Here is a 23,400-nt window from a genome sequence, read left to right as displayed (position 1 = left end):
GACAGTGTACTCACACACACAAAATACATAAATAAATCCTTAAAATAAAAGCTCTTACGTGGGTTGGATATGAAGATCTGAAACCAGTAAGTAATAGTGGCTATAGGATAAAAATGGCAAAATACAGAAGTATATTCACGGTGACAAAATATTAGAACTATCAAGGACTGAAGGATTTTTTTTTTTTAAGATAATGAGTAAGGGAACACACTGGTCTGCAGAGCACCGAGGGGCTTAGGGGAGTAGTGGTTGCTGTTTTCCAGTCTCTGGAGGTCACCACTAGACTTTTCCTGGCGGCCCGTGGAGCTTCCCAGATGTGGAAGAATAACACTTCCGCCCCTGAGACCATGCTCTAGGGACTCAGAGTGCAGGGCAGGCTGGGGCTGTGAACTGGCTTCTGAATGAGGGACCATCTGCATTTGAGTCTGTGCATACCTTCCAACTGTCTGCTGTTCCTCAGTAAGAGAGCTTTTTTCCCTCTCACCAAGGTCCCCCCACCCCAAACTCCACCTCCCTCTCTGGAAGTCTGCAGCACCTTCCCCAGGGCTCAGTGGCTCTCCAGGCACCACGGAGCCCTAATGAAGATGACTCAGCGCTGACTTCCCATCTGGTGGCCACACGGCTCATTTACCACTGGTGGTTTTGCGCAAACCCAAAGTGCTTTGTGGCTGGATTGAAAGTCTGTGGCGACTTTTTGGTGTCTGTATATGAACTTGAAATTAAGGGAGAACGTTCTTAATCAGTAAGCTACTTATTTTTGAAGCCAATTTTCTTCAAGGAAAAGGAGCAGACTCATAGCACTGGTGAGCACGGTGCTGAGCGAGTTGGGACATTTGTCCCGGTCTTGGCACTAAGCTCCAGTTGGTGTTGCAAATAGCTGAAGAAAATCAGAACTCATTACTTCTAACAGTTGTGACACACATAAAAATGGATATTTCGGTTAATTTATGCTTTATAATGAGGCATTCTATGGAGAATACTAAAGTGCAGTAGCTAATAATATTCCAGAGGGAAACTTCATGATGCTGGTGATGAAAGGTATGAAGGGCTATACTTACTCCAGTCATAAATTTTATCCTAGCTTCCTCTCATCCCTTTAACCTGTTTCCCTCCACCATAATATTTCTTCCTTTGTAATGTTTCCTGTCCTGTTTTTTTTTGTTTGTCTTCTATTGTGATAAACACCATGACCAAAATAAGTTTGGGGAGGAAAGAGTTAATTTTGCTCAGATGCCCAGATCATAGTCCACCACTGAGGAAAGTCAAGACAAGAACTGCAGGTAGGCACTGGGGCAGAGAGCATGGAGGAATACTACTTATTGGCTTGCTCACAAGGTTTATTCACACTGCTTTCTTGGACAACCCAGGATCACCCTCCCAGGGGTGGTACCATCCACACTGGGCTGGGCCCTCTCCCATCAAATCTTTAATCAAGAAACGGCCCCACAGGCTTGCTGCACACTAAGTCTGAGTCTATATAATGGACGAGTTTTCGCAGATCCTTCTTCACAGGTGACCTAGGCTTGCATCAAGTTGCCAAAACAAAGAGAAAAACAAAAAACAAGAAACTAACCAGCATATTCAGTAGAATTTATTATAACTATCATTTATTATCTGTCATGTATAGTATGTCAGAAACACAGATGGATATGTTTGTATCTCCCCACAATGCCATGAATAATGCATTCATAAACAACATTGGTTTTACTGGCAGCAGTTTGCCAACTGCTCTTGAATTTACTGTGTTAGCTGGTCAAAGGAAGCACTGGTTCTTTTCTCCTAATCGTAGCTACTAATACTAACTCCTATATTATATATTTTACATCACACTGTAAATATCCACATATCTATTCTTTATGTATTTATGCCACTTATAGGATAACAGAGGAAAGAGAAGATTTTCTTCTGTTACCCACTGCCCCCAGTTGCCCCAACCTCTCTGCCCTCCCAACACAGAATGAGAATTAGCAGTAGAAAGAAAGGAGATTGAAGCTTGGCTATGATTCACTTAGAGAAGATATTTTTGGAGGGTGTTATTTCAGAGTCAAGTTTTTTGCTAGGTCCACAACAATATTGTCCTGGTTTAGTCAACCTTCAGCTGTTTACTGAGCACCTGTTGTATGCCAGGTGCAACATGAAGGGGCCAAAGATAGTGAAGATACAAAGTCCTTACCTCTGCAAGTCGAACAAAATAAGTACTGGCTGTGTTTGTCCTCCTGTGTTTCTTTACTGAGCAACCCTGAGTTCAATCTGCATGGGTGTGTGAATAATTTAAGCACTCTTTACATTTGTCTGATTCCTAGGGCAGAACAAGGTTAGAAATTGCCAAGGCTCAGCTCATTTCTTTTCTGTTTATCTTTTTCATTTTAGGGGTGTGATGAAAGTTGATATAAACCTTCAGAAAGTGGACATTGACCAATGTTCGAGTGATGGCTGGTTTTCAGGAACTCACAAATGTCACCTTAATAACTCAGAGGTAAGAATACAAGGATAAGATCCAATGAAATCAGAAGCGAAGGCTTGGATGCCTCTCACATGCTTTATTTGCATGGGCGAATGACCATGTGCGTTCTGAGAAAAATCTGTACAGATCTCAGTTCTGTCAAATGAACTGAAGGGAGGTGGAGGTGGGGAAACACAATTTTTTGCCAAGGAACTGTTTCAGGGACTCTTAAGATGAAGCTACAAGTAAGGTTATGGCTGAAATGTGACTTTAATTAAAGGCTGATTTTATTCTCCAAAATGAGCTCGAAATGTAAAACAGTCATGGAATGAGAGAACAGTCCCAGCGGGAACAAACAGATTAAGCATCTTTTAATGTGCGGTGATGCTTATTGTCACATTTGTGGGATCCATTCAGACACATTGCCATCTGCTAAAAGGCTCTAGAGCAGGTATGGCAGGGCAATTTGGAAAACAAGGAGAAAATTATATGCAGGGGCCTGGAGAGGGACTGGATACAGTTGTGTGTGCTTTCCTCTTTCCACCTCCATCCTTGCTTGGTTGGGTGGGATTCTGGTTGGTAAGAAACAGAGATCAGTCTTCTGTAAAGGCCATTTTTTTTTTTTTGTCCAGAAAACAACAATAGCAATGACCCTTGACACTTGCCTTAAGCAGTTTCAGAGAAGAAATATGATGACAGCACTAAATATGTTCTCACTAATCTGTCTCTAAGATCCAAAGATGCTGCGAAAAGGAACACAGTTCCAGTTTTCTGATCTTAAACACTTGGGATGTCCCAACGTTGACTCCATAAATTTGTAAGGAACGTTGGCTTGGTTTGTTTTCAGTAGGAGGGTGTTTCTACATAGTCACAACCAACACCTTCAATTTGAACTTTTTCCAGTTGTGAATGACAGTTGTGAACAGTGCACATATATGGTTTCAAAGCTAGGGCATTTAAGCCTGCAGGATGTTTGCCATTAAGTACTTCTTTGTGTCATTGTAATTGCTGGTGCACAGGTATATTCGTGTACATATATGGATATATTCTCCTTGGATGTGCACCATGTGCACACCCAACAATACTATGCTATTATACATCACTCAGATACTCCCAAGATCACCACACTCCTAATAATCTTCCAAAGTCTCCCACTCCCTTATCTGACACATATACCTTTATCCACTCACATGCTTTTTTTCACAGTATCCCTTAAATCTTCCTCCCTGAGTATCCCAATACCTCTGTAATTTCCAATGTCCCTCTATCTATGGCACCTCCATCATGTTCCTGTGACACCACTTTGCCTCTTTGGTTCCTCTTTGGTTCACACATGCTCCCAAATCTCTTCCACACCTATACACCTTCATGTAGCCAACCCTCTGGAGCTCAACGTTTTACCTTACCCCCCCCACCTGACTGGGACTGCACAAGGTGTGTGAACTTTTTTTGCTTTCTTAATTCACAAAAGGTAAAATCCTCTTTCTATATTTGTTCCTCCTATGGTTTTGGGTATTTTTTTTTGGGGGGGGCTTTACTTCCTTTTGGATGATTCTGGCAATTTCAAACATATAAACTTCAATTGATGATTGGTGATCGTCCTTGGTTATTAGCTCCATAGCAATTACATGTGGGCACTTTGCATAGTCTTCGGCTAGCACGGGTTATAGTTTACCTGCTGGCTGTCCCACTGTGGTTACTGGTCTAAGAATGACCATTTCTATGCCGTCTTGTTTTGGTGGAGGCACTGAATTCAACAGTCTATCGAGAAACAGGAAAATAAACTCTTTTAGCTCATAGTAATCTTTGTGTCATATTCCGTTCTTTATAGCATTCATTCTTTTAACTGATGGTTGCATTACCAAGAACTGCATTTAGAAGACTGATTTGTTTTCATTGCCTCAGCAATATTAATTTTCTGAGTCTTGTGTATTTTTAGCGCTTTCAAGTAAGTTATTTCAAGAAACAACTGTGTTTTAGATCCTGATGAACAAAGATTAGGTTGAAATATGTGGCTTTTAAGATTATATGTGGGAGCATTATATTTATGCAATTCATCATGAAACTTTTTGAAAAGCATATTCTTTAGGACCATTGGCAATTCAATGACTCATTTGAAAATGCGATAGCAAGAAACTCAGTGCCCAAATGTAATACCAAGAGGCTGAAATGAGAGGCTGGCTAGAGGACTCAGTGGTTAGAACACTGGCTGCTAAGCAGAGCCCTGGGTTCAGTTTCCAGCACACACAGAGATCTCCTGTAACAAGTTCCATGGCCCTATTCTGCTTGTTGACAGTTCCAGACACACATCTGGTACACCCACACATACAGACAAAACACTCAAACTCATAAAATAAAGTGGTTTATTTTATTTTTTATTTTTTTATTTTTTGGAAAAAAAAGACAATGTATATTTTGTCTTAGAACCTGGCTCTCTTCCAGTTCTGTGGCTTTCCAGGTACTCAAGTTGAAAGTAAGGGATTTTGCTAATGACTGGTCCAGCTTGAGGCCCATGCCATGAGAAGGAGCCCACCCCTGACACTGCCTTGAGGGCCAGGACTCAGAGGCTGGATAACCCAGAGACCTAGGATAGAACCAAACACAACAGAAAAAAAGGTCAATGAAATGATTCCTGGGAGGCTTCATCCAGCAACTGATGGAAACAGATGCAGAGACCCACAGCCACACATTAGGCAGAGCTTAGAGAATCTTGTGGAAGGGCAGGAGGCATTACAATAAATATCGAAGAATAACTGACAGAATCAACTACCAGGGCTTATAGGGACTCACAGAGACAGAACCAACAACCAGGGAGCTTGCATGGGATAGACCTAGGCCTCTCTCTATATATATTACGGTTGTGTAGCTTGGCCTTCTTGTGGGACTCCTTACAGTGGGAGCGGGAGCTGTCTCTGACTCTTAGCCCACTTTTGGATCCTCCTCCTACTGAGTTGACTTGTTCAGCCTAAATAGGAGAGGAAGTGCCTAGTCTTATTGCACTTGATATGCTATGTTTGGTTGATACCCATGGGAGGCCTGCCCTTTACTGAAGGGAAATGGAGGAGAGGTAGATGGGGCAGGAGGGGGAGAAGGAGGACATGGGGGATGGAGTTGGGAAGAGAGGAGAGAGGGAAAATGCCAGGGGGATAAAATGTAGGAGAGAAGAATGAATAAGGTAACTAAGATAAAAGAAAGTAAGGGGTTTTGGTTCTGGCTCAGCCTCAGGGTGTTCTTGGTGGGGTGGTATATCTTACACCAGGGCTATTAGTCATGAGCTTCTCCAGGTGGTGTTGGTCTCTTCATGAAGCTGCATATCACACCTGATGTCTAGGTAACAGGAAGCTCTTTCAGCTCCTTCTCTGCTGATGTGAATTGGAGATTAGAACCTAGCATTTCCTGAAGAATCCACTTTTTTGGGGAAAAATAAATCTCCTGCTTGGAGCATTTTTCATCTGCTTTGGTGCTCTCTGTCCTGATCTTGTGATCTAACACCAGGGTCACTGTATAATCTGGCATTTACTGGAAAACACTTAATAGGAGTCACATTTTTATGATGCAGGTTTTGTCTTTATGAATGTATCATTAGAAACCAAGACACCAGTCACAGCTTGGAGTAGGTTCTATATTTTGCTGATGGTTATTATTCTCCTCTTGTTAACAGGAAAGGGACTTACACATGTTCAAGTCTTAAGCAGGACAAACTTTGTAATTTTCAGGGAGTGTTGACTTTTCATCTCGTGGAGTAAGATAGCAGTAGAGCAGGGTTGAGTTTGGAAATGGCAGAATGACGCAGGACAATTACAGAGGGCCCAGAAACACTGCTGAGTTCAGATAGCCAGGTCTGGAAGCTAGCCTCACTCCAGGATCATAGTAAACAGGATCTGAGACCACCTCTGAGGATGGAGTGCCTGATGGTTATTCTTAACTGATCTGATCCCTGCAGAATAGATTGGACCATGTTTTCAGTATCATTTTAATTCTAAGCTGATTTTCCTACTGGTGTTTTGAACACACAAAAATTCTGTCGTACAGTTGATTAGAAATACAAAATGAATTCATTTTCATTTTCAAAGTCTACTTTTATGTATTTCCACTATAGTAATAATGAAAAACTGAAAATGAAAACACTAAGACCATTGCTTTAAGCTGCTTCGTTATAGAGCATGAATGAACGTTAGGTGGCTCCTAAATTTTTAATATACAGAGTATACAATTTTTTAATAATATTTATATATCTTTTCTTAAACCAGAAAACATAATCATGTTGGCATAAAGATGGAATACTTTGATGAAATTATTAATTTGTAAAAGTAAGTAATAATATCTTTGATGACAGTATTGCAATTAACTTGCACCTTTGTAAATTTTTTGAAGTTTTTTTGTAAAGTTTTTGATTGAGAATGTTACAACCAATTCTTTGTCAACATTATGAAAATAGTTTATTCCTTGGGAATGCGATGATCCAAAGCTCTCTAGGGTCAGCTGGTTTTATACCTGTTTTAACATCTGTCACAGTAATGAATACACTTTGCAAGGATATATTAATCCAAAGGGATGGAAGCAGTTGTTGACTCTTTTTGCTAAATCATGTTGCCTATTTTTTAATTTTATTCATGAGTTTTTCAAAGGATTATGCAAAAATACAGCCAGAAATTTTTGTCTTACTTAGTGTTAGTCACTATAAGCTAATCTGACACCTGGGCATTTTAGTATTTTAAAGGATTATATAATTATATAATCCTTTATATGTAAATATATAATATATTGTATATATATATATTTATATTATATATCAGATATATGTTATATGTCATATATATGTTATATATACAATTTAAATCAGCTTATTCTTTTCTTGTGGGATTGATTGGGAACTTTTATCTTCAAGTTTACATTGCAGGGCTCTGAACATTTGTAGATTTTGGCAACAAAATTCACATAACACTGGAAACATTTTGAAATAGACATTTCAGTATTCTCACTTTGAGATACTTTTTCAGAATTGTTAAAATGTCACTTTGGGAGATGGACAGATGTCTCAGCAGTTAGAATTCTAGCGTACTGCTATTAGAGAGCACTGAGTTTGGTTCCTAGCACCCATATTGAGGGGCTTACGGCTGTTTGTTAGGCCACCTACAGGGGATTTGGTGCCCTCCTCTGCATTCATATGTGCTTACACTCTCAAACAGACATGCACGTATGTGCACAATTTAAAAAATAAAATCAAATATTAAAAATGTAACTTTGGGGGCTGAGGAGATTGTATATATTCATATTTGTAACACACACACACATACACACATACACATACACTCTCTCTCTCTCTCTTTCTTTCTCTCTCTCCCTCTCAGATAGCATCCTCAGTGTCAATGGAATGCCTTGTATACGAGTCTGTCTGTAACTTCACATCATTCTAGTTAGAAAATATGCTTTAAAAGTGTAAGAATGGATGTTTTTTATGAGTATATGCATGAAGTGTATGAGAAGAGGAATGTAAGCAAAGAATTAAAGACAGCATTACTTGACCCTTCTTTTGAAATTATTCCTTTGAGCATAGTGGGGCTTCCAGCTCTCAGAGATCTTCAGCTTAGTTTCTGATTTAGTGAAAAATTTGGAAGCAGCTGTTTATTATTTCCCGTGTACATGACAATTATTTTCATTGGAATTTTTAGAAATATTGTTCTAGAATTGTGCTGTCCATTGAGAGAGGCACTAGCCATATGTAGCTCCTAGTTTTAATTTATAATAACTAAAATTAAGTAAAGTGAAAATTTCAGGTAAATGGCTTCCATAACCTGATTTAAGCACTTTATAGCTGCTTGTAATCAAGTGGCTACCGTACTGGACACAGAGGGGGCCAGCTAATTCTAGAAGATAGTCTAGTACATAGTGCATAGGGGACACAGGTTTTGAAAGGCTTTCAAATCTCTGAGTTTTTATGAACAGTTGAATCAGTAACCCCGCCTTCAGATTCACTGAGAGACATTAAGGATAAGCTTGAACTGGATATCGGCGAACTACTGTATTAACTCAGTGGAAACGGAGTGAGTCCAGAGCCAAGCGGGACAGCTTGTGCTGTGACCCTGGACAGCGGGAGTGTCAAGGCAAGAGGATCGTGAGTTTAGGGCAAGACCTCATCTGGGAGAAAAGAGAGACCCTCGCGCTCTGTTTTTTACATGCCATCATTTCACGATAGAAATGGAAAAAATCTTCTAGCAAATGGAAAGCGGTGAATGGGCCATCATCCAGAGGTCTAAACACTGCTCGCATTGTGCCACGGCTTTTCATTTCTGGTCAGCACAAAGTGTCTATTTAAAGGGAAGTAAAGCCTCCTTATCAGAAGGAAGAACAGTGATCAGGTCCTCTGAGGTACATCAGAGGGTGTCAGGTGCTGAGCAGAAATCTGAAGACAGCTCTGGGTTGATGGCTTCCCTTCATCTGCACACATTGCTTTTGCTCTCTTCCACAGGAACCTCCAAATTAAAAAAATGGAAACCCCTTTCTCAGCTATTTGGAGATTATTTTCAGCCACTATTAAGTTCTCTTTCCATTAGATTAAATATCTTGTGGATCAGCAAGACAGTCTTGCTTTATGGAGGAGCTGATGAAGTCCAAGCCCAGCTGGGTGGATTTCTCTAATTTGTTTTCAAAGTTGTGAATCATTAACCTGTTTGGATTTCTTTTTTTTCTGCTAAAATCAGTAGATGCTGATTTTTTTCTAGAGGTTTTGTTACGCTCTTGAGAGTTCCTAAACTAAGTTTTGATTCATACAAATTAGATGAGGTAAAACTTGGTTCTCAATTTCATGCTCCCAGCAACTGAAACAAGGGTACACAGTGCCCTTTGCCATCTTGTGGTCCTGGAGAATAGGAATCTTTTGCAGGAAGCTAAAAGACACTGACGCTTTGTGGTTATCTAGACATTTCCCTCATAAGAACAATACATACCTTTTCTTATGTATCATTGCAAGTTGTGAATTATGTTCTAGCTAAACGGCAGAGTACTGCTTCTGATGCTGTCTCATGCAAACCTCCTTTTCCCCAGATTTAATTAGCTATACTAGCCTTTTCTGTTTGAGGTTTGCTGAACACAGTTTCACTGTAATTTAATAATTAATTTCACTGGTAATTTAATAATTAATAATCTGGGACATAGCAAGACCTTACCTCAACACACCAAAGAACCAAATCATTGTACTGTGTGGTGAGTTATACTTCCATTCAGAGTTGGTAGAAATGCAGCTGTGATTGAACTTTCTGGTAAGGTGGTACACACTTCTTGGTTAAAACTGTTTTTTCTGTTTCTTGTGTTTGCCAAAGATAATCTGAAACTGTTATACACATCTGTGTGCCACAGAATTAATTACAGTAGGGTACACTGAAAATTTGGAAACAAATGTACAATTCAGAATTGGCTAAATAAATTATGAAGTGTTAAAATATAATACCATATTGCTACTTGAAATGAATTTTAATCTTTACTCATTGACACACAGTGGTAACAGAAACAGGCTCTCCAGGATGATTTAACAACTCAAGAGGATTCTGAGGTTATTGAGATCAGTCATGGTATGAGGAAGTCATTCTGAAATGTATTTAGTAGGTGACAGGGCCTTGGTAAGATGCCAGCCTGCCAACCCCCTTTTATCCTGAGTCATGAAACCTGTAACTTTGGAAATAGGTAGGGTGATTTGTATAAGCCAACGCCCACTGTCTTACTGTAGGCTATTTTCTTATATGTGAAAAAAAATGGTAACAGTAAGTTTCTGAACATTTAAAGACCCAAAATTAATTGAAATCCAACATGGCATGAATCCCAGATGTTTCAGGCAAGGTTCTCTGTTGCATTCATGGCTGCCCCGCAGCCTTGCTTCTGAGCACACACAGGTCAGAATACCCATATTCTCTCCAAGAACAACAAGTGCTCTGAACCACTGAGCCCCTTTTCCAGCCTCAGAGTTTATGCTGTTATAGAAACTTAATGTATAATTATGAAAGACATATACTTTTACTATTTTTCACTATCATATATGTTTATCTCTGAGTTATACTGTGTTAGAACGTTTGTTTTTAAAAATTGTTGAGTTGCTGATTAGAATTTCATAAAAAGAATGAAATGAATTTTTGCTTGGGATTAGGACAGAACCTTCTTAATTTTATGGCCCTAAACATACTTCTGCCATTTTGCACTACATATTTATTCAGAGATGTTCTCAGCATTGGTAGTTATGAAATAAAAATATTTATCAATTTTGAATAACTATGAAGATGCGGTATCAAAAATCCAGTAATATTTAATTCTTTATGTAAAAGCAAATAAGCGCACCCATCTCATTAACATGGAAGTTGCTGTCATCTTTAGCAAATGATAAAATTATCTGTAAACCCAAGAACTATTTTAAAAGAAAACTTAAATAAACTTATTACTAACAATTACTTTAAGATTTATTATTAGTTGCTTTTTATTTCTGGAATGTCTACAATGTTACAGAAATAAGAACTTCACAGAATGTTATTCATGAGTGGTACATATGAAGGTACACATACACCAATGCTGGGGGTCTATCCCAGGCCCTATCATGTAGCTACGGGCTCTACCATCTCTAGCCTCCTATTCATGTTCCCCAGGCTAGTCTTGAACTTGTTATCCTTCTGAATCAGCTTCCAAGTGCTGGGATTGCAGATGTATGCCACCATTTTTTTCTCTAGGGATCTAGGCTACTGCGTTAGTAGTTTTCTTTGCTCAAGCACAAAGTCTATGAGATCCCCAAGGCAGTACATCCCGGTGATATATAGTTTGTTTCTGAATTTCCATGAAAGAAAATATTTAACAATAATAAAATCAGAGTCATGTAATATGTAGTCTGCCTGAGTGATAGCTACTAGACTTATTTTTATTTTGGCACATGAGGAAACCAAGAGCTTGACAAAGGTAAAAATGTCTGGTGCAATGGTTCAGGAAGCTGAGCTCCAGGAAGGGGGTAGAGACTACTTGGAAAGACTCTGACCAGTAGGGGCCATGAGATGACATCACTGTTGTTCCTTGGACCAGTAAGTGACCCTATCTTGGAGGCATGTAAGTGATGGCTGCAAGAGTTTTATTTTTTCCCTAAAGATTTTTAATTTTTTTGAGAATTTCACATATCTATACAGTGAAATATGACCCTATCTACTTTCCATTTCTCCCCTCCCAACTCTCCCCTTTGTTTCTACTGAAGTCATGTCATTGTCCTCCTCTTGTTCTTCATCTTCTTTCTTGTCTTCCTACTTCTCCCTTGAAGTGGAAACGTAAGGGTTCTTTGGAAAGATGGTTGGATAGTGTTTTCCTGGAGCAGACATGTGAAGGAATGTTTCAATAAAGTGGACACAGGTATGAAAGGCAAAGGCAGATTTGTCAAGGAACGATTGGCTGAAGCAGACACAGGAGAGAGGATGTTCTGCTAAAGCAAGAACGTGAACGGACATGTGACGAAGGATTCTTTGCTAACAACACACATGTATTGGTCTGCCTTACATTGTGTAGTTGAGCATTTGTCAGGATTTCGAGGACTCGGGCTGATTGGATGCAGTTGGTGAGGCAAGACATGTGCTGAGGCAAGGCACATGAAGAACACATGATATTTGCATGATATAAATAGGACTCAATGGACAGGAAGTTGAGCTAGGCTTACTTATAGAGCTAGCTGTGCAATACCTGTGGGTCTCAAGCTTTCGCTGATCTCCGCTTCCCTGAGAAAGGCACAGCAGAATTTCTTCTGTTGTTCCTGTTGGTACCTCCTGCTGACTGGACTGCTGATGTATCCATGAAGTGTTTGTGAGTGGATCAAGTTGCTGCTGCTAACCTGTGAACTAAATTGCCAATTTCCAGGCAACACAGACAGGAGTTGCTCCAAAGAAGTTTTTTTTTTTTTTAATTTTTTAATTGGTTATTTTATGTATTTACATTTCAAATGTTATCTCCCTTCCCGGTTTCATCTCAGAAACGCCCCTATCCCACCCCCTACCCTCTGCTTCTATGAAGGTGCTCCTGTACCCATCCACCCACTTCCGCCTCACTACCCTAGCATTCCTCTACCCTGGAGCATCAAGCCTTCATAGGATCAAAGATCTCCCCTCCCATTGATGCCAGATAAGGTCATCCTCTGCTACATATACAACTGGAGCCATGGGTCCCTCCATGTGTATACTTTAGTTGGTGGTTTAGTCCCTGGGAACTCTGGGGGATCTGGTTAGTTGATATTGTTATTCTTCCTATGGGGTTGCAAACCCTTTCATCTCCTTCAGTCCTTCCCCTAACTCCTCCATTGGGAAACTGATATGGATGTCTCCTGAGATGCTCCGCCAGAGCCTTACCGATACAGATGTGGATGCTTGCAGCCAACCATTGGACTGAATACAGGGACTCCAAAGAACCTTTTTAAACAACAGGTCCACTTCATCCATATGCTTTCTTTCCCACTACCTCTGGTGGGTGGTGGGTTACAAGGAAGATTAAAGAGTTTAAGAACCATCATAAGAATAACGTTTTAAAAAATTTAAGATACATTCCTTCCTCCTTTTCTTCATCTTCCCTCTCATCCTTTCTGATAACCTACGGAGTACAATTAGAGCCACCCATATGTGCACAGATGTGGGACCATCCACCAGAGCATGATAATCTTGCCAGTGGCAACACCAGGGTAATAGGAAAGACGAATGATTTCTCCTCCCTCAGTGACTATTGATTGTCAAAAGCTCCCCAGTAAGAGATGCAGCCTGGAAAGCACCTTCCCTGTGTTTGCTGGAAGCCTGATTGGCTTGACCTTGTACACGGAATCATAACTACTAGTGCAACAGCCATGTGGCCTCTAGAAGACAGCACTGCTTCTCACCCTTCAGCTCTTGTATCTTTTCTTCCTCCTCTCATGTAATGCTCTCTGAGACGTGCTGGTAGTTGTGAGGCTGATTAAAAACATCTTATTAAGGATAAAGTACTCTTCGTTTCTTATTATCAATTATGAGCTGCTAAAAAAAAGCCGAGTTCCTTTCTGGATGTGCTACTTTTGGTTTTTAATGCATGATTACCACTTTAAATTGTGCAAATGTCCAGTTTGAAACAGGACCCAAAGGGTTGGTCAAAGCTTTGTATAATTGTCTGGGCATCACCTGAGAGACTGGTATTAAGGGGAGGGACTCATTCTGGGCAGAGATTTAGAATACAAATTAAGACGCAGTAATACAATGTAAGTGAATATATGCTTGGCTCATTGTGAGCAGGGAAGCCACGGTGTATATGAAAATATATAAGAAAGTGTTGGACTCCACTGTTGAAAATAAAATCCTAAAATGCTGCTAGGCATCTCTGAGGCTTAGAAATCCTGACGAGGTTGAGTTTAATGGATGAAGATCTACGGTTGGTGCTGACAGGCAAGTGTAGGCTGGGTGAGAGTATTAAATCACACACACCAATGGACATGGACTCAGAGTTCCAGACTCCCTTAATCTTTTCAATTTGATGAGGAAGCAGAGGAGGAAATTTAAAGTTAGGGAACAGATTCGGAATGTGCAACTCAATTTATAGTGGAGCCAATTAGGAGGGGTAAACCTACCTATTACACCCTTGCTTTGTCATATTCTGTAGCAGAAAAATTGCTAGTTGTCTAAATCGAGATATGAGAAGCAATCAGAGTGCCTGAGGGTGACTTCTGGGGGTTAAATATAACTCTGCATCATTAGCTCATGTGGGAAAAAAATCCCATTATGACAGCAAATCAGATCTGATCTGGCACTCCCTTCCCTACAGTTACATAAAACACGGTGGGAACCTGTCAAAGCTCTCAGTGAGGAGCCGGGCTACTGATATTCGGCAGTCCCCTTTGGAGCACAGGGAAAAACCATGTTGCTTAGTTACAGTCTTTGGCGGATTCAGAAAGCTTTAGCCAACTGTGTTACACAAGAGTTAAACTCCATTCCTTGACCTCCCTCCTTTCCCTAAGAACAAGTCATCATCCTCTTCATCTCAGTACTGTGGTCATCTTTAGGATTATCACTGTCTTTACCTCCCCACAGCTTATACATTGCGAGAGAGAGAATGAGAAGATAGTTGAGGCTGTTAGTGGTCCATGGAGTGTTGACATGATGCCACAGTGCTTTTGCCCTCAAAGCAATGTACATATTTTTTAAAATTTATTTTAACTTTTTTTGTCATTTGAAGTCATTGCACTTTCTCACATTTGGTTAGCACACTCACAGTTTGGGTTGCTGTTGTACAAAATGTACAAGATTACAACGAACTGTATCACACATCATTATATACGTATTTTTGTATTTCACAATGTAGACTCATATGTGGGTGTATGTAGAGATGGGTACGTCAGGAAACTTAATTGATGAAACTGGACTTGAAGGCCTTTGAAAATAGAAAAATTAGGAGAGAAAAAAAACCAGAGAACTGTTAGTAGAGAAAATGTACAACTATTTCACACATGGTGGGAAAGTCTGTGAAGACAGACAGATTGAATGCACAGTCTACTTCAGTAAGTGTTCTGAGACTCCTAACTCTGAGTGAGACTTTGAAAAGGCTTTGGCTCCTAGAGGGAGCATCTCTTCACATTCTTGCAAACATGTGGCTATCCATTTTATTTCTGATTTCTCTAGGAAAGAGAACTGTCCTCAGTCACATGTTCTTATCTTATTGTAATTATTGTAATGAACTGAAGCCATGACCCATTCTCTATGATGTAATTATTTCAGATTTGTCAGTACAATCTCTGCTTTATGCATAAGAAAGCAGCCTTTTCTCTGCTAGTGTGTACAGTTCCATAATTATGGGAAATTCTGGAGTCAGTTTTGTATTTGTGTTTGTAATGATTGTGTCACAGTCTTGGCTCTCTAAATGTTCTAGTTCTGTTGAAGAGACCTAACATAGACCCACACTCATAGGACACCTGAACAACCTTAGACCATAGACCAGTCAAGGGAATCTGTGAAGTTAAAAATATTTTCATGACAATTCAAAGCCATTGCTTCACATTTGAACTGTCTCCAGGGTTCACAGAGCTTCAGAAAGCTGTATTGTAGAGGCAGATTGAACAGAGTTGTTTTGGAGTGAGGCAGAAAGCAAAGGTAATTTCAGGAATGTAAAATAAAAATATTCTAGATATTTTTGAAAATATGTTTTTTATAATTACATTATTTAACATGCTATAAATCTACTGCTTTTGAATGAATTAATACATATTTTGGAAATTTCTCAGTGTTACTGTTTAAGATGACCAGTATTTGTGCTGATTAACTTCTTGTCAATTTGATATAGAATATGTCATATCGGAAGTATGGGAACTTCAATTAATGAAATGTCTCCGTAAGATTGGTCTGAAGGCAATTCTGTGGGGGTATTTTCTTGATGTCTAGGAGGGATTTCTTCTGAAATTTCTGGGTGTTTTCTGGGAGGGTCCAGCCCATTGAGTGCTGCCACCCCAGGATGGTGGTTTTGGGTTGTATAAGAAAGCAGACTGAGAAAACCATGGGAGAAAGTCAGTAAGCACCACTTCTCCATGGCTTCTACCGCACTTTTTGCCTCAAGGTTCCGGCCTTGAGTTCTGGCTTTGGTTTCCCTGGATGGTGGAATATCTTGTAAGATGAAATAAGCCTTCTCCTACATGCTCAAGCTCCTTTTGGTCATGGTGTTTATATACAGCAGCATATAGCAAATTAAAATAGGCATCTGTGCTCTTACCATATTGAAGTACGTGTTGGAGCTAAGGGTAGGCTAGGGAACAAGGCACATGGCAATGAAATACTCCATTTCCCCCTTGTTCAGAGCTGGTTAGATTTTGAGTTATGAAAGGGTTTGTAGTGTGACCTCTGGTGACTGTGGTAGCCTTTCCCCTTTCCTACCACATCCAGTCATGTGATAATATAATGACTTTACCTCTGATAACTCACAAATCTATTTTCTTTCTTGACTAAGGGATTTTATCAACCTTGTTTACATGTATTATGTTTATTTAGACTGATATAATCTGCTTTTCAAAAAATATTTCTTTTATTGTTTGAGATTATAATAATATAATCACATCATTTCCCCTTCCCTTTCCTGCTTCGAAGTCTTCCCATATGGGAAAGAGAACTTGTTTCTTTCCAATTCATGGTCTCTTTTTTCATTAAATGTGTTAACACACACACACACACACACACACACACACACATCTATCTCTATATCATCTATATCTGTATCTATATTGGTATCTGTATCTCCATCATCATATCTATATCTATATATTCTTAAGTACATGAATATAACCTGCTCAGTCTGTATAATGTTACTCTATGTATGTTTTTAGGGCTGACCATTTGATGTTGGACAACCAATTGGTGTGTTCTCTGGGGAAGACTAATTTTCCTGCTCTCAGCATTCCTTAGTTGGTGAGCTACTCTGTGGGTTGAGGCCTCTTGCTCTCTCCCCTCCATTAGCTTGTCTATTGTTGTACTTCTTTAGCTCAGTCATGTTAGTGGGACTTTGTGGGTGTATCTTCTGACATAACTAGAATACACGATCTCGTAGCAAATTCTACCTCTACATTACAATCTTCCCACCCCCTTTTCTGCAACGATCTCTGAGCCTTAGGTAAAGGAGTTGTTTTGGGACTGGTATCCTCAGCTCTGTATTTGATTGGTTGTGGGTTTCTGTAAGAGAAGTTCTGTTGATGAGAGATATAACTACATGTATTTGTTGACATAAAAACAAATATTTAGAATGTAGTTAGGAATTATGGTGGTTTAGTAAAGTGGTGGTTGTAGGTTCTCCTCCAGGATACCATGACTTCACTAGCCCTGAGTAGTTGGCTGGGTTTCTAGTGCCAGACACAATTTTCCTCTTGTTGAATAGCCTTAAGTCCAATCAGAGAGCTGTTGGTTACCACTAAGGTATGCGTGCCTCTACTACACCCTTATTTGTGATGCTTGTCATTGATGTGGTTGTATAGGACTATTGGTTGCTTCCCTCATTTGGAAGTTTACATGTTGTCTTTGGTACTATGAAAGCTAGTCCTTAGGGAGTAGTTATGTAGGTAGACTCCAGTTCAGGGGCCTCTGGGCCCTGTGTCTGGAGTTTATGGTATCTTCAGCAATAGAGACTTCCACCTCTCGGGGCAGCCAAGGGTGATAGAAATAGTTTGTGATGTTTTGAGAGTCTCTTGGACAACTCTGTCCAACAATTCAAAAGAGGGCTTTACATGCCTTGTGTTGGGATTTTTGTTAGATGGTTGCTGGCTTTTGGAGGGAACATTGACAGGTAAGATTGGAGTATTTCTACCTTAACCTAATGTGTATTATAAGTCATTTTAGATAGATAGTTAATAGTATGGCTCCTTGAGATTTTCCAGAGTCTTACTTTTATGTCACCCCCACCCTTATGCATTTATTTCCCTTCACTCTCCCTAATCAGAGCTTCCCAATTTTTCTTTCTCCCATCATACCTTGCTCTTCTCTTCTCTATTGCTCCTCCATCCCGCAATGGTCTCTTTTCACTCACTGCTTTCTTCAGTTACTACAGGATATGTATTCACATCTGAACACTTGGAACTAGGACCTCAGATAAGAGAGAACAAGTGCCATTTGCCTTTCTTAAAGTTCTCCTTCATGTAGCAGTTACCACAGTCAAGAAAGGAACTTCTCTATCATTTACATGGCCATTCCCTGCCCCTACGTTTTCTTTTCGTTTGAGCAGAGCACCTAAACTTCTGTGCTCTCTCTCAGCCTGCTTGTGCTCTGGTCGTCCTTTCTGCATTTACTTTTATTCTTCTCCATCTTCATCACGAGGTCCCCGCCTATTATAGGAAACTTTCATAACAATTATATATCATTGACTTTCTTGAGGCAGTATTGCTCAATACAGCTTAAAGTGCTGACCTATGTTCAGACTGCTTGTATTCCTTAATCTCTCTAAGTCTAACATTTCTGTGTGATAGTCCTGTGATCTATGCTTTACACAGAATGTTTTTTGTACGTGTTAGTTCTTTTTTTGTAGTGCAGAGGAAGCTTGTCAATTCCCTCTATATGTTATTGCTGATATGTATTGGTTTTCTGTGCTGGATTTGAAGTTTCATGAGGTCCTAAACTACATTAGTGTTTTCCATACACATTAGTGTATTTCAAGTGTCATGACAATATATATAATTAAGATGTGTAACAAATATTTGTATTGATTAATTCCATTCTGTAATACCCAGCTGTTTGCTTCCCACATTTATCCCATGTGATTTCATTTATTTATTATGTGCATGTATTTGTTCTTGAGCTTTCTTTAGAATAACACACTGGCCCCCACTTTAACTACCTGATGGATTTCAGCTTAGTCTTTGAGTTCTAGGCTGATGTCTTTCATAGATTTCACAGAATCTTTTCCTGCTCTGGTGTGGCACTATCTTATGTTATTAAATATTTATTTAATTGTTATTATTTATAGTAACTACATTTATTATAATCTTTTGTTTTATTTGTCACCTGAATATGCATGGGCATACATAGAGATGCATAGAATTGTGTCCTGGATGTACAGGGCTAGAAAATCTACCCTCACTCTTGTGCTGTAGCTGAGGGAACAGAAACTTAGGAATCAATTACAGTTTGCTTTAGTTAAGAATTTTGGTCAGTTGTGGGTAATACAAAACCTTGATCACATTTCTTGTTCATATTTCTCATGAGTAAGAGTCATCTCATGCTTTAAATTCATGGATAATATCAGAACTGGAGAAATGGAACAGAGACAAGGAGCTCTTGCTACTCTTTAAGGAGACTGAAGTTTGGTTCCCAGCACCAATATAGGGAAGTTCACAACCACATGTAACTCCAGCTCCAGGGATCTGACTCCAATTTCTGGCCTTCATGGGTGCCCACATGCATGTACACATATACTCATAGATACAAATTAAAATTCATGTAATACCAGATTCCCATAATCAAACATCCTTTCTTCCCACTGGTTTCATCATTCTCTCACACTCATAAAGAAGATCTAGACAGATTTCATTTAGAGAATTACTTTCATCCTCATTCAAGAGTGGAAAAGTCTAGCTGGAGACTGGTTCCTTACAACTTAAAAATTCTTCCTAGTATCTGAATATTGTTTCTAGATCTTACTTTATTTTGCTTTATGTTTTAGTTCATTTAAGTTATTGAAAGCAGTTCTAATTAAAGATGAATAGTTTAATTAAAATTAATGACTGTAATTCTTTTCAGTGAGCATCTATTGTCACACCTGCTTGAACCAACTGCTATTATTTTTAGCATCAAATAAAAAATTTGCATATACCATAATGACTTAGTTATGTGCTTTAGTTTCTGTTGTTTTTTGTGAGTGTGATATGCATTTTTAAAGAAGACTATAAAGGATTTAGAGTGGGTGGCTTTACAAATCGAGTAGTGATTATTCTCAGTTCTCTATTGTTGAGTGTTTCTGTCACTGATGTAGATGTGAAAGAATGAACCAACACATGATTAATTTTAAAAATGACACTTTGTTCTTTGACATATAAATAGTGAGCTTTAAAAAAACTGTTCAGCTAAATTCACATAAATCCTCCTCCACAATCAAACGACCAAATTAAAAATTAGGTTACATTCTTCTTCTTTTTTTGTAGTTTACATAAATGTGTGATTGGAAAAAAATCTTTAATTTCTAGCTTTTCCTATTCATTTCCCACCCTTCCATTTTACTTCCTTTCTCTTCTTTCACTTTCCTTCCTTACTCATTGTCTTGATTTCTTTTTCTCTACCTTTTAAATTCTTTTGTCTTTTAGTTTTTTTCTACCCTGCCTCCCAGAAAGAAAGAACTAGATATTTTGTGTTCTGATGAGTCCCAGGCTGAGAAATAGCACAATTTGAACACAATTTTAGGACTCTCAAGCATTCTTAAGGAATGTGGGTGAGCATGTCTGTTGGGTGAGTGCCTGTGGAGTTGACATGGCTTGCTTTCTCTACTGCTTTCTACCTTTTTTAGACAAAAATCTCTCACTGTACCTGGATTTACTGATTTCCTAACTAGTTAGAGAGACCCTGGGATTTTCCTGTCTCTACTCCTGTAATATTGGAGTTAAAGATGTGTTCATATCTCCATGTTTGCAGCAGACACTTAATCTGCAATCGATCTTCTTAACATGGTTACAGGTCTTTAAGAGCACAATTGTACTTTTCATATGTCAATAACTTAATGAAGAAATTTATATATTTCATGTTAGTTACGAGGATTTTCTATCTATTTGAAGAGACATGGATGGTCAAGGAACATTAATATTGGAGCTAATTATTACTTGGTGTGGTTTCTTGAATTTGTTGAGTTATTTATGATAGTTAAGTAGTTCCTTAGATTTGTGAGCCATAGCTACACACTACTTTCAGAGAGACCACGCAAGAGGGTGGAGAGGTAGCTCCACTGAGCATGTGCTCAGTTGAGAGAATGTGCTGCTCTGGCACAGGGCCAGAATTCAGATTCTCATTTGAGTCAGGCTGTTCACAACTCCCTCTAATTCCAGCTCGAGAGGACTTAGGGCTTTCAGGTCTCTATAGGTACTGCACTCACCTGCACATACCCTCACACAGACACACATATATACAAATAATTCAAAGCAAAAATACGTCTTAAAAAAGCAAGCATGTAAGACTTCAGTCTGTTAAACAAAACCAAGACTGGTTTAGAAAACGGGACTTCTTCCCACGGAAGTCACATTGTTGCAATTGCAGAGACTCACCCTTGGGCCTTGCAACATGCCTTAGAACACGGTCATGCTTATGTTTTTTTCAAATGGATACTGTTCAATTGCCTGGCTTTGATTGTAAAGCATTTATAAGCATTGGGAGTCGATTTGGGACATGATTTCTCATATGATTAATTGTTTTAAATCTGCTTTTTAATCCATGGATTTATTTGTCACCCCTCCCCACTTTTCAGAAGAACCATTTATCAATAATAATATTCACAGGTATGTGTCCAGGTCTGCTTGTTTCTAACAGTATTGTGCTAACTGACTAACTTTGTGACCGTACCCTTTATTTTTTAAGGTAGTCAGTGACAAGTTCCTCTTCTGTTTCCCTCTACAGTTTCTATAGGTACCTGAGAGGTAACACAACATGATTGTTGTTTCTTCTTGCTACTGGTCATAGCCATTGGTTTCCCTTTGCGTGGATTTTTGTCAATACACTTTGGACTGTAATGAATGGAAGTCACCTGGGCCTCTTGGTAAAGAAATGGTGGAAGGTTAGCTTTCACTGCTCTCTGTGGATAGGAACACTATTGACCTACAATGCAAGTAGCTGCCTTTGAGAGTCTCTGATCAGTTCAGTTCTCAGGTTCTTTCATCACGACAAGGAAGGCCAGTCCTCATGACTGCTGGAATATATACTTTTGGGAAGCCTTCTTTTAGCTTGTCCGTTACTGCGTGTCTGGATTGGTTTTACATATTATAATTTCTCAGGCCCTATTTCCTTTTTTACTTTTCAAAAATGAATTATTTTTTAAAGACATGTTTTAACACACTGAATACAATGAGTGCTACCTATCAGTGCATGGATATACCAGTGTCTATACACCTAAAGAAAAGCAGGTTTTCCTCCCTTATCCACCATCAACTCCAGTGGCACCTTAGATGTGAGTGGTTCCTCTGTAAGCCCCGTTCTGCTCCATCCTGGAATATTTAAATGGCTTGATCTTGTGTAAGTCTTAGGCAGGAAACCACAGCTGCTATGCGTTTATGTGTGCATCAACCATGTCAGATCTAAGGAAAGCATTGCATATCACCTTCTCTATCATCTGGTTCTTACATTATTTTTCCTCTTTTTTGTAGTATAGTCTGAGCCTTGTGGGGCAGCAGGGTTGATATAGCTGTCCACTCTGTGGCTGAGTACTCCTAGTTGCTTATTCTGAGTATGTTGGACCATATTGACTGCCATTAGCCATTGCTCAGTACAAAAAGAAGCTTTCTGACCTTTTTCTTTTCTTATTAAGATTGGCTGTTGGGGATCTTTGAAGATCATGTATGCCTCAGAGGTTACATATTTGCTAATGGTCACTTCTGGTGTGGGGGTATCTTTGAGTTTAGTCTGTTATGTAAATAAGTAGCATATTATGTACACTTTCCTTCATCTGTGACAATTAATTTAAAAGCCAAAAGTCATGGCTGTGTGGACTCACTAGTTTTTGACTCTGGTGAGAGGGTAAAGCACACAGCAAGCAAACTATTCATGTCATGATTGGGAAGCAAAAAGAAGATGGAGAAGAGGTCAGCATCCTAGTTTTTTGGAAGAATAGATCCTAGTGAGACAATGACTTCTTCTGGGCTCTACCTCCCAAAGGTTTCACCATTTCCCAGAGCCATCCTAGGGACAAAACCAACCACATATGTGCCTTAGAAGGCCACTCAAAATCCAAACTATTACACGAAGATTATTATTAATTTTATGGATCAGACTATTTTGAAGCAGAGGAGATTGTCCTTGATTCTTCTTTAGGCAGATTTGGAACTAAGCCTTGTGCATGAGAGGCAAGCATTCTTTCCCTGAGCTACACCACTGGCCATATAAACTGTTCTCAGACTGTTAGTGTTTTCATATGATTTGATAAATCCTTAGGTGCAGTTCAATGCAAAGAAGTACCTCTTCAGATACTAACTATTGGCATTACGTGTATAATCTACTGCATATGCTACAATATTATAAAAATTTCTCACGAAGAGTTAAAAAGCAGAAGGTTGAGTTGAAATCATTTGGGAAAACAGATCTTAATATGATAACGATGATTGTACGGTCTATGCAATCTATAATGCAGGCAAGTATCTGGTTCAAAGCCCTCTCTCACCATTCAGTCACCGCATATCTTATCACTGCTCTATTGTTGTGAGGAGACATCATGGTCATGGCAGCTCTTGTAGAAGAAAGCATTTAAGAGGGGGCTTGTTACCCCAATTATCTACTTTCAAAAGATTA

General features: G+C 39.2%; 1 protein-coding gene across 1 annotated transcript in view; it reads left to right on the top strand.

The window, feature by feature from the left end:
- Positions 1-23,400, top strand: part of Gpr158 (G protein-coupled receptor 158) — a 353,010-nt gene that overhangs the window by 31,388 nt on the left and 298,222 nt on the right. The window contains exon 2 of the mRNA XM_028764948.1: positions 2,371-2,476. Coding sequence (XP_028620781.1) covers positions 2,371-2,476 — 106 coding nt within the window. The remainder of the gene's footprint in view (positions 1-2,370; positions 2,477-23,400) is intronic.

This window comes from Grammomys surdaster, unplaced genomic scaffold (genome assembly GCF_004785775.1).
Source record: "Grammomys surdaster isolate TR1022 unplaced genomic scaffold, NIH_TR_1.0 146, whole genome shotgun sequence".
NCBI classification, from domain to species: Eukaryota; Metazoa; Chordata; class Mammalia; order Rodentia; family Muridae; genus Grammomys; species Grammomys surdaster.
Note: the sequence above shows the minus strand (reverse complement) of the source record. Positions and strands in the feature narration are given on the sequence as shown.